Raw genomic sequence first — 12,968 nt, 5'->3', positions numbered from 1 at the left:
TTCTCTCTCTCTTCTCTCTCTCTCCCTCCCTCCTTCCCTCCCTCCCTCCTCCTTTCATCCCCCCCCCCCCCGTGTGTGCATGCATGTGCATATGTGCATGTGTGAAGTAATTGGATTCACTTCATTGAGTTCCCCTTCTGGAAGGAAGGCTCAACAACTCCAGTAGAAGCTGACTGCTGTGTCCTGCTTCACAGACATTGTTGGCGGTCGGTCCATCTTTGAGAAAGGTAGAGCTAGGCCCCTGCAGAAGTGTCCATCACTGACAGCCTGGGCCTGGCTGCTTCCCTTTGCTCTCTGTCTGGTTCAGCCTGTCCTTGCATTCTAGGTGAACGCCCTAAAGCACGTCCTCTTCCCCTGCCGTTCCAGGGTTTTTAAAGTTAGCCCGCTAGAGATGCAGGACTCTTCCACCCAAAGCCCAAGAGAGTGTCTTCACACTACAGGACAGAAACTCTGGGCTGGTCAATTTAGACAAAGGAACCATAGGACTTTGTGAGAAGAGTCCAAGTCTGAGAAAAACTGCAAAGGGGAGGAGGGTGGCTGTGGAGAGGTGGGGGGGGGGGGGGGGCGTGGCAGAGGTCAGAGAGGGAAGCAGATCAGAAACTGCCTGCCCTGGCCACTTGGTTCCAAGTTTCACTTCAGTTTCTGTACTTCATGAAGGTTGCTTCCTGCCGCAGACATGAAGCCTGCCTTCAGACATGCTCGGCAGAGGTAGGGTTTTCCGATGATCAGAGCTGGGCCAACACAGGCATTCTAACTTGATGGCCTGATGGGTGACAGAGTTTACGTGACAGATACATCTGTAACTCCATACCCAACAGCATAGCCTGATGGGTAACAGAGTTTACGTGACAGATACATCTGTAACTCCATACCCAACAGCATAGCCTGATGGGTGACAGAGTTTACGTGACAGATACATCTGTAACTCCATACCCAACAGCATAGCCTGACTGTGCCAAGGGACTCTCCTCTAGACGAAATTCAGAAGAAGACGGGAATGGCCTCAGGCCCCGGCGTTGTTTTGCAAACAGAACGAACGTAGCTTGGCACAGTCTTAGGGAACTTTCATTTTCATATTTATTTTATGTTCTAAAGTTAGCTTGTCAGGTCTCCCAGTGGAACATAAAGAGTCTTGAGATCAAGAATGGTTTTTCAGGGGCCTGGAGCAGTGATTTGGAGGTTAAGAGCACTGGCTGCTCTTGCAGAGGACCCAGGTTCAGTTCCCAGCACTGACTTGGTGGCTCGCAACCATCTGTAACTCTAGCTCCAGGGGATCTGAAGATCTCTTCTGATCCCTGTGGGCATCAGATACACTTGTGTAGTGTAGGCACACATGCAGACAAAATGCTCATACACAGAAAAGAAATAGCCTTTAAAAAGAATGATATTTAACTCACCTCTCTATTTTATCAGCGGTTAACAGTGTCTATCTGGTGGTTAACACTCAGTCATACTTATTAAATATTAAATTAAATATATGAGATAATAGTCATCTATGTTTTGTTTCTACTGCTCAGGGGTTCGGAAAATGGCTTTGCAAATGCCAACATGTGTTCTTCTGTCCCTGCCAGTGGGATGTGGCTTTTTAGGGATGGGGATCTTAAATGAATAGTGCAGTGCTTCTTCCTGGTCCCTTGGTGCTTGTGTGACATTAGCCAACAACATTCACTTACAACTAGAGCAGCTTTACCAGCCCAGGGAGAAAGGGAAGTAGGCCAGTTAGCTAGGGCAGAAGATTCTAGTCAAATGTCCGAGGCCAATCAGTCACCTATTTTGGAGTGGCCCCTTGATTCTACCACACATATGAGCACACTGGTGCTTAAAATCTGAGGTGACCTTACAGCCATTTGATGGACACACCTGTCACTAATTATTTCACGCTATACCAAAGAGAGAGCTCGCAGCTCCTGCCTTGAGTCCGACAGAGTTACTGATCGCCAAGAGGTTTGGCAAATGAGTCATAAGGGATGAACGTGCATCAAGAATCATTCTAGGTGTTTTTTTCCATCTGAAGTCATTCACAAAGAGACAGCAAACTATGAACTATTACTGCAAGCTCGGTTTTAGATGACGGTGAAACCGAAGCTCAATCAGGTAGCATAATGAATGTGAGGACCCGGGGCTGGCAAATGGCAGAAGCTAGCGTGGGATGGAGAATTTGGAGGTCTGCTCATCATGCCCATTATTCCCAGCCTCAGGTGGCGTTGCCATGGGAATCTCTGCTGCATGCAAACCATTCTCCACTGTGGGCAAGAGTTCGCATGTAGAAATACTGTTTGAAGAGATGGGATTCATCTGGAGCAGCTCGAGGAACGCTAATGAGAATGTTTGCCTCTCCCCGCAACCTCCTCACCAGGTCTGTTTGTTCATTTGTAAAGGAGAATTAAATGGTCCCAAGATACGCTCCATTTCTAACTGCCTGGGAAGCACAGACACCCGGGCCCCAAAGTGGGAGGAAGAAGACGAGAAGCTTTGTAACCAATGCATGGCCTGCTCCCTGGAACTATGACATTCCCTTGAAGGACGCTGGTCCAGGTTTCCTCTCATTCTCAATTCCCCTTTCCCTCTCCAGGGCATTTTGCCCATCTTTCTGTCTGTTTTGTCTTACTTAGTTACTCAGGCAGCTTGATGTCCTTTCTCAAAAGATGTACATTCAGGTCTACTATTTTAGGATGCTTTCTAGGTAGTTTGTGTGTGTGTGTGTGTGTGTGTGTGTGTGTGCTTTCAAATTTTTCTCTCTAGTGCAAGCTTGAAGGAGATGGCCAGTGAGATTGTTCAGTGGGTGAAGGAGCTTGCTGCCAAACCTGATGACCTGAGCTTCACACTGGTGGAGGGAGAGAAAACGGACTCCAGAAAGTTCTCCCTTGACTTCCATGTGTGCATTGAAAATAAATAATAAATAACTAGATGCAATAAAAAATACTTAAACATCTCTCGAATGGCGTTTCACCAATGCAGTGCAAACAGCCATGACATGGAAGGCAGAAGGCGGAAGTTGAAAGCGATCCACCTTCTTTAGAACAATAGGCCTCCATCACTTAGCAAACCCGGAAAGTACCTGCGCCTTAAGATGCTTAGCTCGAATTCCAGCGTCAGCTCGGAGGGTTAGGCTTAGATGCACAGCCTCGGGTAAGTAATGTAAAACCTCTGGTTTTTATTTCCTCATCTGAAAATGGGGTCACTGCATGTGTTCCTGTGGGCAGCTGGGAAGATTAAATAATCTGATATGTGTGAAAACCCCTGAGCTGAATATCTGGAACCTGCTAAGTTCTCCAGAGTGGAGCCTCACACCCCCCAACCTCTGTCTTTTTCATTGGCAAACACACCTCACTCGCTAACTGCAGAACATTAGCGACTGCCCCGCAGAGGAAGTGATGCCTGGCTGTGGTTTGGCAGAAATTCCAAGCTGTCCATTAAGTTCCTTCCAGACACAGCATATACAACTCTTAAACTCATTAAGTTTAAAGCACCACCACCTGGGGAAGCCAGCTGGGGCCACAGATGAATAATAGGAGCCGTGACTTTTACCAAAAGCCTGGGCAGCCCCACATCAAAGCCAAAGACAGAAGTGGAAATTTGACATTTGGGGAAGAACCGAACAGGGTCTCCAACGTTGCACCAGCTGGGGAAGTCAGAAACAGAGGGCCTGGCTTGGAGCCCTGAGCGTTCTCCTGTGTGGATTAGGTAACGAAAGCTGCCTAGAATTCTTAAGAACAAACCAATGCACACGACAGTTTTCACTGGAAGCTATTTCAATATGAGAAAAGCCCCCCCCTTTTTTTGCTAATACTTGAATACTTCAGCATAAATAAAATAAATTTGTTATCTACATTTATCTACATTTTTATGACTGTATGCATGAAACTTAGCTAATTAGACTCAGTGAGAATTAACTATACTAAACCCATTTCTCAAATACCCAAGTTTACTGAGTGCTGTTTAAAAGGAATATACTTTTTCGATATCATCTCTGACAAGCGAAAGGCAGATCCTGAATTTAATCACCACCAGGTAGATACGGAACACAGAAACATAAGCGTGTATTGTGTTTTGTGTCAGTTTTGCTGGCTAGAATTGTCAGGAGTGTTTGAGCGCCGTGAGAATCCCTCGCTCCCTCACTCTCACCCCCACCCCTACACCTATGGCGTGCTAAGAAAATGATTAGCAATTGTTCTTTCGAGTTCTAGGATATGTTAGGAAGCGGCACTCACAACAAGCCCCTCTTCACGAGTTTATGCTAATACACAGAAGAAGACAGTTTGAACAAGTGAATGAACTGTACAATTACCAAATATGCCGGAGTCTATCACATAGTGCTATTGTGGATGTAGGAAATGCTAAAGTTTTGGGGATTAGACACATCCTTAGCGTGTTCCTGGCTGTTAGCGCAGAGAACTTGGAATGAATACAAGCTCTAATGGAGATCATGGAAGGGGTATGATTTGGGGAGCCTGAGTTCTTCAGATTAAAAAGCACACACCCTGAGCGTTTAAGGAATAGAAACTAGGGATAAAGGAGAAAATAGGCACTTAAAACATCTTCCCCTGTCTTTAAGACAAAGGTTTGCTTGTGACCTGCAACCCCGTATTCTGGTGTCAGGCTCCTGAAGCTGTCACCTACCACTGTGGGGCACAAACGTGGGGTGTATGCTGTTTTATTCACATCTCCTGCTGCCCTCAGAGGTGGTAGCAATTCCCACCGGTGTCACCTCCCGCTAGGGCAATGGCCCCCTTGTGCATGCCAGGCAAGCACTGGACCTCTGAAGCATAGACCCAGCCCCCCAAACCCCCTCTCTTTTTTTTTCTTTAGTATTATTTTTTTAAATTTGAGATAGAATCTTGCTAAGTTTCCCAGTCTGGCCTTGAACTTGTGATGCTCCTGCCTCAGTCTCCTGAGATTAGGTAAAATTACAGTCCTGTTCCACCAAGTCAGGCCCAAAGTCTCTCTATTTATAAACACACTGCAGGGCAAAGCTGGGTCTTGAACTAAATAACAGGAGTGACCTAAAATTTTGAATTTTAGATCTGATTTTGGCAGGCTGAGAGAAAAGCATTCTGGAAGACCCTTGTTCAATGTGTGAAAAAGGAGTTTTTCTATGCTCGTCCTCAAACCACGAGAAATTTAGCCTGGAGTCTCCTGATCACCCAGAGCTAATATCAGATGTCCTTTTGTTTTATTTTTTGAGAGTGGGCCTTGCCACCCAGCTCAGGTGGATTTTGAACTTGGGATTACAGGTATGTACCACCATCCGTGCCCACCAGGAGCTAATGAGTAAGTGAACCAGAAGAAGGCGGCTATTTTTAGAAGGTGGTGTTCTGCTTGCCATGCATCATCCCTCGTGGCCACAGTGGTGACTCCGTGACTTCTGGAGTCCTCCTAGGCTTAACAGTCATCATGACATCAACACACGATCTTGTTCTCCGGAAGCCTATTACTCCCACAGAGGGCAGATTAGAATGCTCAAGTGTCATGAATCTTACCCCTTGGACAAGCCTTGGCGGCTTTGCCTTCATCTGGTGGGGACAGATAAGCAAGAAGAGTGAATGTATTCTAACTCAGTGTTCACATCCATCGGCTGAATCAAGCTCCAAAGAGCAAATTGTTTTATCAGATAATGGAGAGGAGAGAGGACAGCCAGGGGACAGGATAAGGAAAATGGGAGCCATAGTAATAACGCACGGAAAATTTAACTTTGGAGAAACCACTTTCCTAAACTCTAATTCTAAACCCTTCACACTAATCGCCAGCTGCACTCCAGTCCCCTTTAAAGCCAGGGTCTTGTTATGCAGTCCAGGCTACCCTCCGCCTGGCTGTGTATCCCAGGCTCACCTTGAACCTGTGATCCTCTTGCCTTCGCCTCTCGAGTACTAGAATTGCAGGTACCACTACACTTGGCCGTGAGACTTCTTTAGTCAGGGTAATGTATTTACAGGGAGGCTGTCTATTGCTCCAAAGGCAGGGTGAAGGTGACCCCACAAGCACTTCAGTCTCAGCCTGCCTTTGAAATCTGCCTGGAGGCAGGATGCGCACCTTTCTCTAATTTTGAGAAGGTCCAGTAAGGAGCACAGAGAACCATAAAAGAGATTTAGATAGTGTCTACGAGAGAAGTTTAAACAGCAAAACTGACTCTGCTGGGGGAGAAGAGGAGCTGGGCAGATAATGAGGATGGTTTTGCAGCTACAGCAGTCCTCATGAACATCCAGTACTTGATGTATTCATTTACTCGCCCAGCTACACTGACAGCAAATATCGGAGGGACAAAGGGAGGGGTAGTCAAAAATGAAGTCACCCTACTCCACGGCTAGAAACCAAGAGTTGAATAAAATCCAGTAGGTTCAACAGAAGCAGGAAATAAAGCTGCAGGGCAGGGGTCAGGGAAACTGAAATGCTTGCTTGGGCCAAGGCAGCAGTGGAAAGAAGTGTCCATCCCCAGTGCGTTTGTTTAGGAGAGCACTGCTGGTTAAAGCTGGGGGGAATTGTCAGGGCAGGCCCAGAGGAGTCCCACCAGGAAAAGGACAGATTTAAAGCTGAAGGTTCGAGTTCAGGATGTTCTCCCGTAAACTTGGTGTTTTCAGTATAAAGAGAAGAGACTGTTTTGTGGTTTCTTTTCTGTGTCTTTCACCTGTGCTAGACACTGATTCATCCTGGGGTCTGTCACAGCCACACACATGGCAAAAGCAGAAACCAATGACGGCACAGCTCTTTCCTCCACACTAATGGCAGAAAGACCACTCGGGAGTTTTCTGAGAAAACTGGTAAGTGCAAATTTATGGCAATCGGCTGTGTTACTCAGTTTTTCAGGCTACAGGCTCTGGCAGGTTTCTGACTGTTGATAAACTGAGATTTTTTTTTTTAAATCATCATTTAGAGTAAATAAAGCTGGAATTCTAAACCATAAATTCAGAGGCGACCTTTTACTTACTTTCTTTATAGATAAACACGTTACATAATTCAAGCACCAACATGTGTGCTTGAGTGTGGATAGAAAATGTCCTTCAAAGGCCCGTGTGTTCTTCAAAGGCCTGTGTGCTAAAGGCGTGGCCCCAGGCTTGGCCTTCTGAGAGGGTGGAACCAGCATGAAAAAGTTAGGTCCTTGGTGGTGTGCCCTTGAAGGGGATATGAAGATGGGACTCAGTCACTTGCTTTCTGGTCATGAGCAAGTGGCTCTCAATTCTGTGTGTTCCCATTGTGATGGCAATGGGGTAAGGCATTAGGGACTAAAACCTCTGATGCCATCAGACAAAATAAACCTTTCCTACTTGCATGCCCATTTACCTCAGGGATTAATATTGTTACACCAATGGAATGCTGGCTGACAAGATGGTTTTTTATATATATTTTTGTTATTAATAAATAGTTTGTCTAAATACCGAAATGGGAACTTTCAAATCCTTCCAAGTCATACGAAAGTCCAGTCCTAAAACTTTGTAAGGAGCCAAGGTGACAGACATGGGCCTTTATTGCGCATAAGAAATGCTTTCTAATCAACGTTTTCAGTATTGATCACTCGATCGCTGTGGGCATTGCGTGTGACATTTATCTTTGAAAGTGCTTCAAATTAAGCTCTCTGGGTCTCACCTACATCCAAAAAAATGTTACTCTACATATCAGCTTCACGCTTCACACAGACCCAATTTCCCATCAGTGTCCATGCCTAAACTGATAAGGAGAAAAGTCCTTCTTGGCTTGTGCTTTCTTTACTGTATGTATTATAAAATAGAACATCCTAAGGAAATCGTGTCTAGATAAAGTCTCACTATATGGCCCTAACTTACCTGAAACTAACTATGTGAACCAGACTGACCTCAAACTCATGAAGATCTTTCTGCCTGTGTGAGCTTTTAATATCCCATGAACACTCTATTAATGCATTTTGAGATGTGCTTTTGTAGAATGTACCGTGTTTTTGCCTAAAGAGGGTGCTGAAATCCTAATACTTCCATTTAAAAATGATACTTATTTTTACTTATGTGTATGTGTGTGCACTGGTTTTGTCTGTATAAGGACTCCATGCACGTGCATGTCCACAAGGCTAGAAGAGGGTGGTACCCCTAGAACTGAAGCGACCAACAGTAGTGAGCTGTCTGGTGTGGGTTCCTGAAATCAACCCAGGTCCTCCACAAGAACAGCGAGCGCTCTTAACTGCTGATCCATCCCTCTAGCCCCCTTTATATACATATTTTTTAATGTTCCACATGACACAACAACATGAAATTTGTTTCTACACATGGCAATTTCCTATCACAGGCATAAGATTCAAGAGTAACAAGTGTGAAATTTGTTGAAATCTACTTCAGTTCTTCTTCTTCTTCCTGGAACAGTATTTCAGAGGTGAAGTCTACAGTTTATACTATGCCTTGAAGACAATTTGTTTCCTTTAAAACTAATGCTAGGTTTAATTGTCATTATATTTAAACAGGAGGACCAGATCAAACTTTAAGAGGTGATTTGGGCTTAGTCCCAACCATGAAATATCAGTCTATCATTAACGGATTAATGGGCTAATGGACTGTACCAAGGACGGGTTTGTTATCGATGCTGACTTGAGCCTGGAGTGGCAGGATGTGTGTATAATTCTAGCACTTGTGAGGCTGAGTGAGGCAGAAGGATCAAAAGTTCCAGGCAACCTTGGGCTGTGGTGCGGGCTTGGTCTTTGATGTAAACAGCCCCTGTCTCTCATTGTGCAATGTTCTTAGCCCCAGCAGAAATCACTGGATTTTGAGCAAATTCTCATGCAGAGATAAGCACTATAATGCCCTTCTTAAGAAATCGCACACCCCAGGTATTTGTTTATAGCAACAACAACTGGACAAAGATGGCTTACCTGTCTCGCTTCCAATCAAAGGCTGGTTTGCAAAATGCTTGACAAAATCCTTTAAAGTTGAATATTCATTAAAGCCAAATTTAAACGAGTACCCAGTGTATTCGACGTGAAAGTGTTTGACAGAGTCTTTGCCTCTGAAAGAAAACAAAAGTGCTTAATGTTATTTAACAAATAACGAGTCTTTTTGAAGGCAAACAGTGAGCACCAAAAGCCTTTGAGAACGCGAACACAAAGCCATCTGAATCACTAAGAGGTTTAAGGCTGTCTTCTTCTGGCAGAGAATACTCTTAGCTTTTCACTCCCCCAGAAGGGAGGAGATGGTCTCCCATCTCCTTTTGGACTGACCACAAGGGTTCTTGAACATTAATGTCCATAAAGCATAAATTCAGGAAGACAGGGGTGACAGGAATGACGTGTTTGTCCTTGGCACTCCCTTGTCTGGGAGTCAGTCAGCAGTCCACTTCTGTCAGGGAGGTATACGCCCCTGTCTTCTCCTCCCTTGCCTCTGAGACTGTCTACTGAATAAAATGTCACATTTCTAAGGCTGTCATTGTTGACATCATTTTTGAAATAAAAAGTAGTACATAAACTCTCTCCCCCCCTCACTTTATTGGTCCCCATTTTGTCTTCCTAGCCCCACCCTCACTGTATCATCCACACCCCAACTTTGGAATGCATCAGAATCTACTGTAAGGTTTGCTCAAACCCCCAGACAAAGACTCGACAGGTGGAATGTAGGCCCTCCTTCCGAATTTAGGTTCTAAGGGGCTGTCAGTGGATGCTCTGTCAGTGGTCAGCTTCAGGACCCTGTCCATCTAGACCTGCTGCTCTTCTAGGAGTTATTTCCACCTCTGCTCCTTACATCCAATGTCGCTTTCACCTTCCCCTTGGTCTCTGCTGGTAGAAACTCTTGCTACCCATTGAGTTTTCCACTTTCTCACTGAGAATCACACGATAATTCTGGCTCACATTGAGTGCCATTTTACTTCTCTATCACCCAAACACTGTGCTTCCTTCTTTGATGTTATTCCTGCATTCTCTTCTGTAACAAGATTTGGGGTTTATGGGTGCTGTGAGTCTGTACTTCTTACCAACACGGTCTCTGAATTAAGACGGCTGGTACAGAATGCATGCTTTCAAATATCTATCATCAAGGGATCGAACAAACAGACGAGTAAAAAATAATCATACCTTTCAACAACTGGCCTATGGAGTCTGTCACCTCTGCTGGTAGCTTTCCCCCCCTAAGTGTTACCAAGTATTTGTAATGAAAACCAACGGCTTATATTTTAATTGTTCAGGAAGATGAAATGCATGCAATCTGTTTATAAACCGCTTATGATTAGATGAACCACACACATAAAACATTAATTATAGCTGTTATCCAATAATTATATGTTAATTACCCAATCTATATGTTTATTTGAGATATTTGGGAGAACCGTGCGCTACAGCACCCTAACAAGCGGTCTCCCTGTCTTATACTCACCTTCACTGTCAAGAGAAAGCAAGAACTTTTCCCCACTAAAACAGGATTCCATCTTGGACTGGTAGTTTTTGCATCCTAATTCTTTATTTTCTCTTTGTGATGATATACATGTGTTCTCGTGTGTGCATAAGCACATGTGTGCACGTTTGTGGAAGCCCGGGGTTAACCTCAGGGGTCATTTCTCAAGAGTCTTCTACCTGGAATTTTTGAGACAAGGTTTTTCACTGAACCTGGAATTCATGGACTCAGCAAGGCTGGCTATGGCCAATGAGCCCCGGGGATACTTCTGTGTCCTCCTCCCTAGTTCTGGGATTACATACTAACATGCTCAGTTTTTATGTGGGTGCTGGGAGTCAAACTCAAGCTATTCTTATTTTTTCTTGCATAGACTTAACTACTGAATGAGCTATTACCTTAGCCCCTAGTCCTGTTACTTAGAGAATGTAGAAATAAAACTTGCTAGGGTAACATCAAAATATTAGTAGATATACCTCCCCTTTCGTTGCCTGGATTATCCCTCACTTTCTACCTATCTCTCTCTCCCCTCTTCTAAGAGGCACGTAGACTCACTGCTAGGGAATGGAAGGCTTGGCAGGGAGCATTCATAGATGCCCCAAGCCTAATCCCATGGAGCGTATATCCCTGTTCCAATTATCCAGGTAAAAACTAATCTAGATGGAGTGGTGAAGAGATTTCACGGTTCGTTAAATCTTTAAATTGGTTCATCTTAAAATAGGAAGATTCCCTGTGTGGGCCTGATCTCTTCACATGAGCCCCACGAAAGAGAACCCTCTCTGTCCCCAGAAGTGGACATCAGAGAGATGAGCTCGGGCTGCCAGGAAGGCAGCACACATCCATGCTGAGAACATCACGCAGGCCACATAGCATGACCTAAAGTGGCATCTGTTGGTCCATGCTGGTCCTTGAAAGGCAGCTAGGAGAACAGGGCCCCAGCCACACCACAGCAGGGAAATGAAAGCAAAGCATAAAAGGCAAGGAGGAAGTTAACAGTGAGATGCTGAGTTCCAGAGAGGAGCCCCAGCTGCAGCTGGCAGCCTTATTTCAGGCTGGTAGAATTTAAATAGAGAACCCACCCATGCTCGGCCTGGACTTGAACACATGGAGAGAGAGTGGTATGATCAGTTTGTGTTGTTGGAAGCTGTTACATTTTCTGGTCATTTGTCATGTTTAGGGAAATAATTTTTGGGTTTGTGTGTGTGTGTGTGTGTGTGTGCGTGCATGCATGAATATTCACCTGCATACATGTGTACTTGTATGTGACTGTGGAGGTCAGAGGCCAGCCTTGGTTTTTGTCCCAGACACCAGTCACCTCTGGCCTTGAACTCACTCACGAAGTAGACTAGGCTGGCTATCCAGTAAGCAGTATCTGTTTCCACAGCAAGAGGATTGACAATATATACTACCATTGCTGATTTCGTGATTCCCTCCCCCCCATTCCTTTCTTTTCGGTCTTGGGACCCAAACTCAGATTCTTGTGCTTTCAAAGAATGCACTTTACCAACTAAGCTGTCTCCCCCAGTCTGAGAAATACTTTCTTATTTTCTTATCCAGTTTTCAATTTGCTCCCAATCAGAGAGAATGGAGGAAGAGAGGGAGACGGAGAGAGAGAGAGAGAGATGAGGGGATTAAAAACAAAACCTCACACCAAATAAACCAATTGCTTCACTAGATGGAAAGGAGATGCAAACAGCAGCAGGGGTACAGCCAGGGTCCCACAGGAAGGGGGGACGCAGGGGGATGTAGGGGGACCACAGAGGACCATACTGGCTTGAGGGAATGCACTGGGAAGGGACTGCATGACTTCCAAGCGCTCCTGGATTTGTGGAGGTGCTGCCACAGTTGTACAATGGCCATCATTAGTGGAAAACGTGTAGAACCTTTACATGTCCAGTTGAAATGACAAGAACCCAAGGAAACTCACTGCTTACCACTAGACCCCAGGATGCCAGGGAGGGGCTGAGGGCTACAAGCCAGGTGCAACTCAGAGGCGCTAGATTAACTCACCACGTGGGGAAACTTTGAAAAAATGTCAAGTTGTACATTGTCTACTTCAGTCTGTGACTATGAAAACTCAGGGTTACAAATCATTTTGGCTTCCTCAGGTAAGAAAGGAATAGCAAAAAGGAGCTGAGTCCAGGAACTCAGATGACAATGTTGTTTTCATTGCTGATTGAATAAAGCCAGACAGCCCACCGCTTTGGGTTTCAGGTCTTCATGTGTCCAGTGACAGGTTAAGATTAAATAATTTCCAAAGTCTCTTTTGGTTTTGACACATTTTTCCTGCTAGTGAATGGAACAAGAAAGATGTGTATGTACCTCTGTGTGTGTGTGTGTGTGTGTGTGTTCCTGTAAGTGCAAGTGCCCATGTAGATCTATGAGATCTTCTTGAAGCTTGAGTTACAGGCTATTGTGAACTGACTGGCCAGGAACTGAGCTTGGGTCCTTTCCAAGAGCCCAATGTTCTCGGCCATCGATCCATCTCTCCAGGCCTGAGAAGATTTCTTCACAGTCTTACTATTCCAAGTTTGAAATCCTTTAATCTGATGACTCAGCAGGAATCAGGGAGCGTTTACCGTCTGGCAGTCTGAGTGCTGTAAAGCGAACAATCGACGATGGGATTGAAATCTACCAAGT

The 12,968-nt window shown here is 45.0% G+C and overlaps 1 protein-coding gene across 1 annotated transcript in view; it reads right to left on the bottom strand.

The window, feature by feature from the left end:
* The window catches only part of Dapp1 (dual adaptor of phosphotyrosine and 3-phosphoinositides 1), a 49,846-nt gene that overhangs the window by 19,881 nt on the left and 16,997 nt on the right, over positions 1 to 12,968 (bottom strand). Inside the window, exon 3 of the mRNA XM_050126841.1 lies at positions 8,825 to 8,958. Coding sequence (XP_049982798.1) covers positions 8,825 to 8,958 — 134 coding nt within the window. The remainder of the gene's footprint in view (positions 1 to 8,824; positions 8,959 to 12,968) is intronic.

This window comes from Alexandromys fortis, unplaced genomic scaffold (assembly GCF_014885135.2).
Source record: "Alexandromys fortis isolate MF-2015 unplaced genomic scaffold, M_Fortis_MF-2015_v1.1 scaffold_274, whole genome shotgun sequence".
NCBI lineage: Eukaryota > Metazoa > Chordata > Mammalia > Rodentia > Cricetidae > Alexandromys > Alexandromys fortis.
Note: the sequence above shows the minus strand (reverse complement) of the source record. Positions and strands in the feature narration are given on the sequence as shown.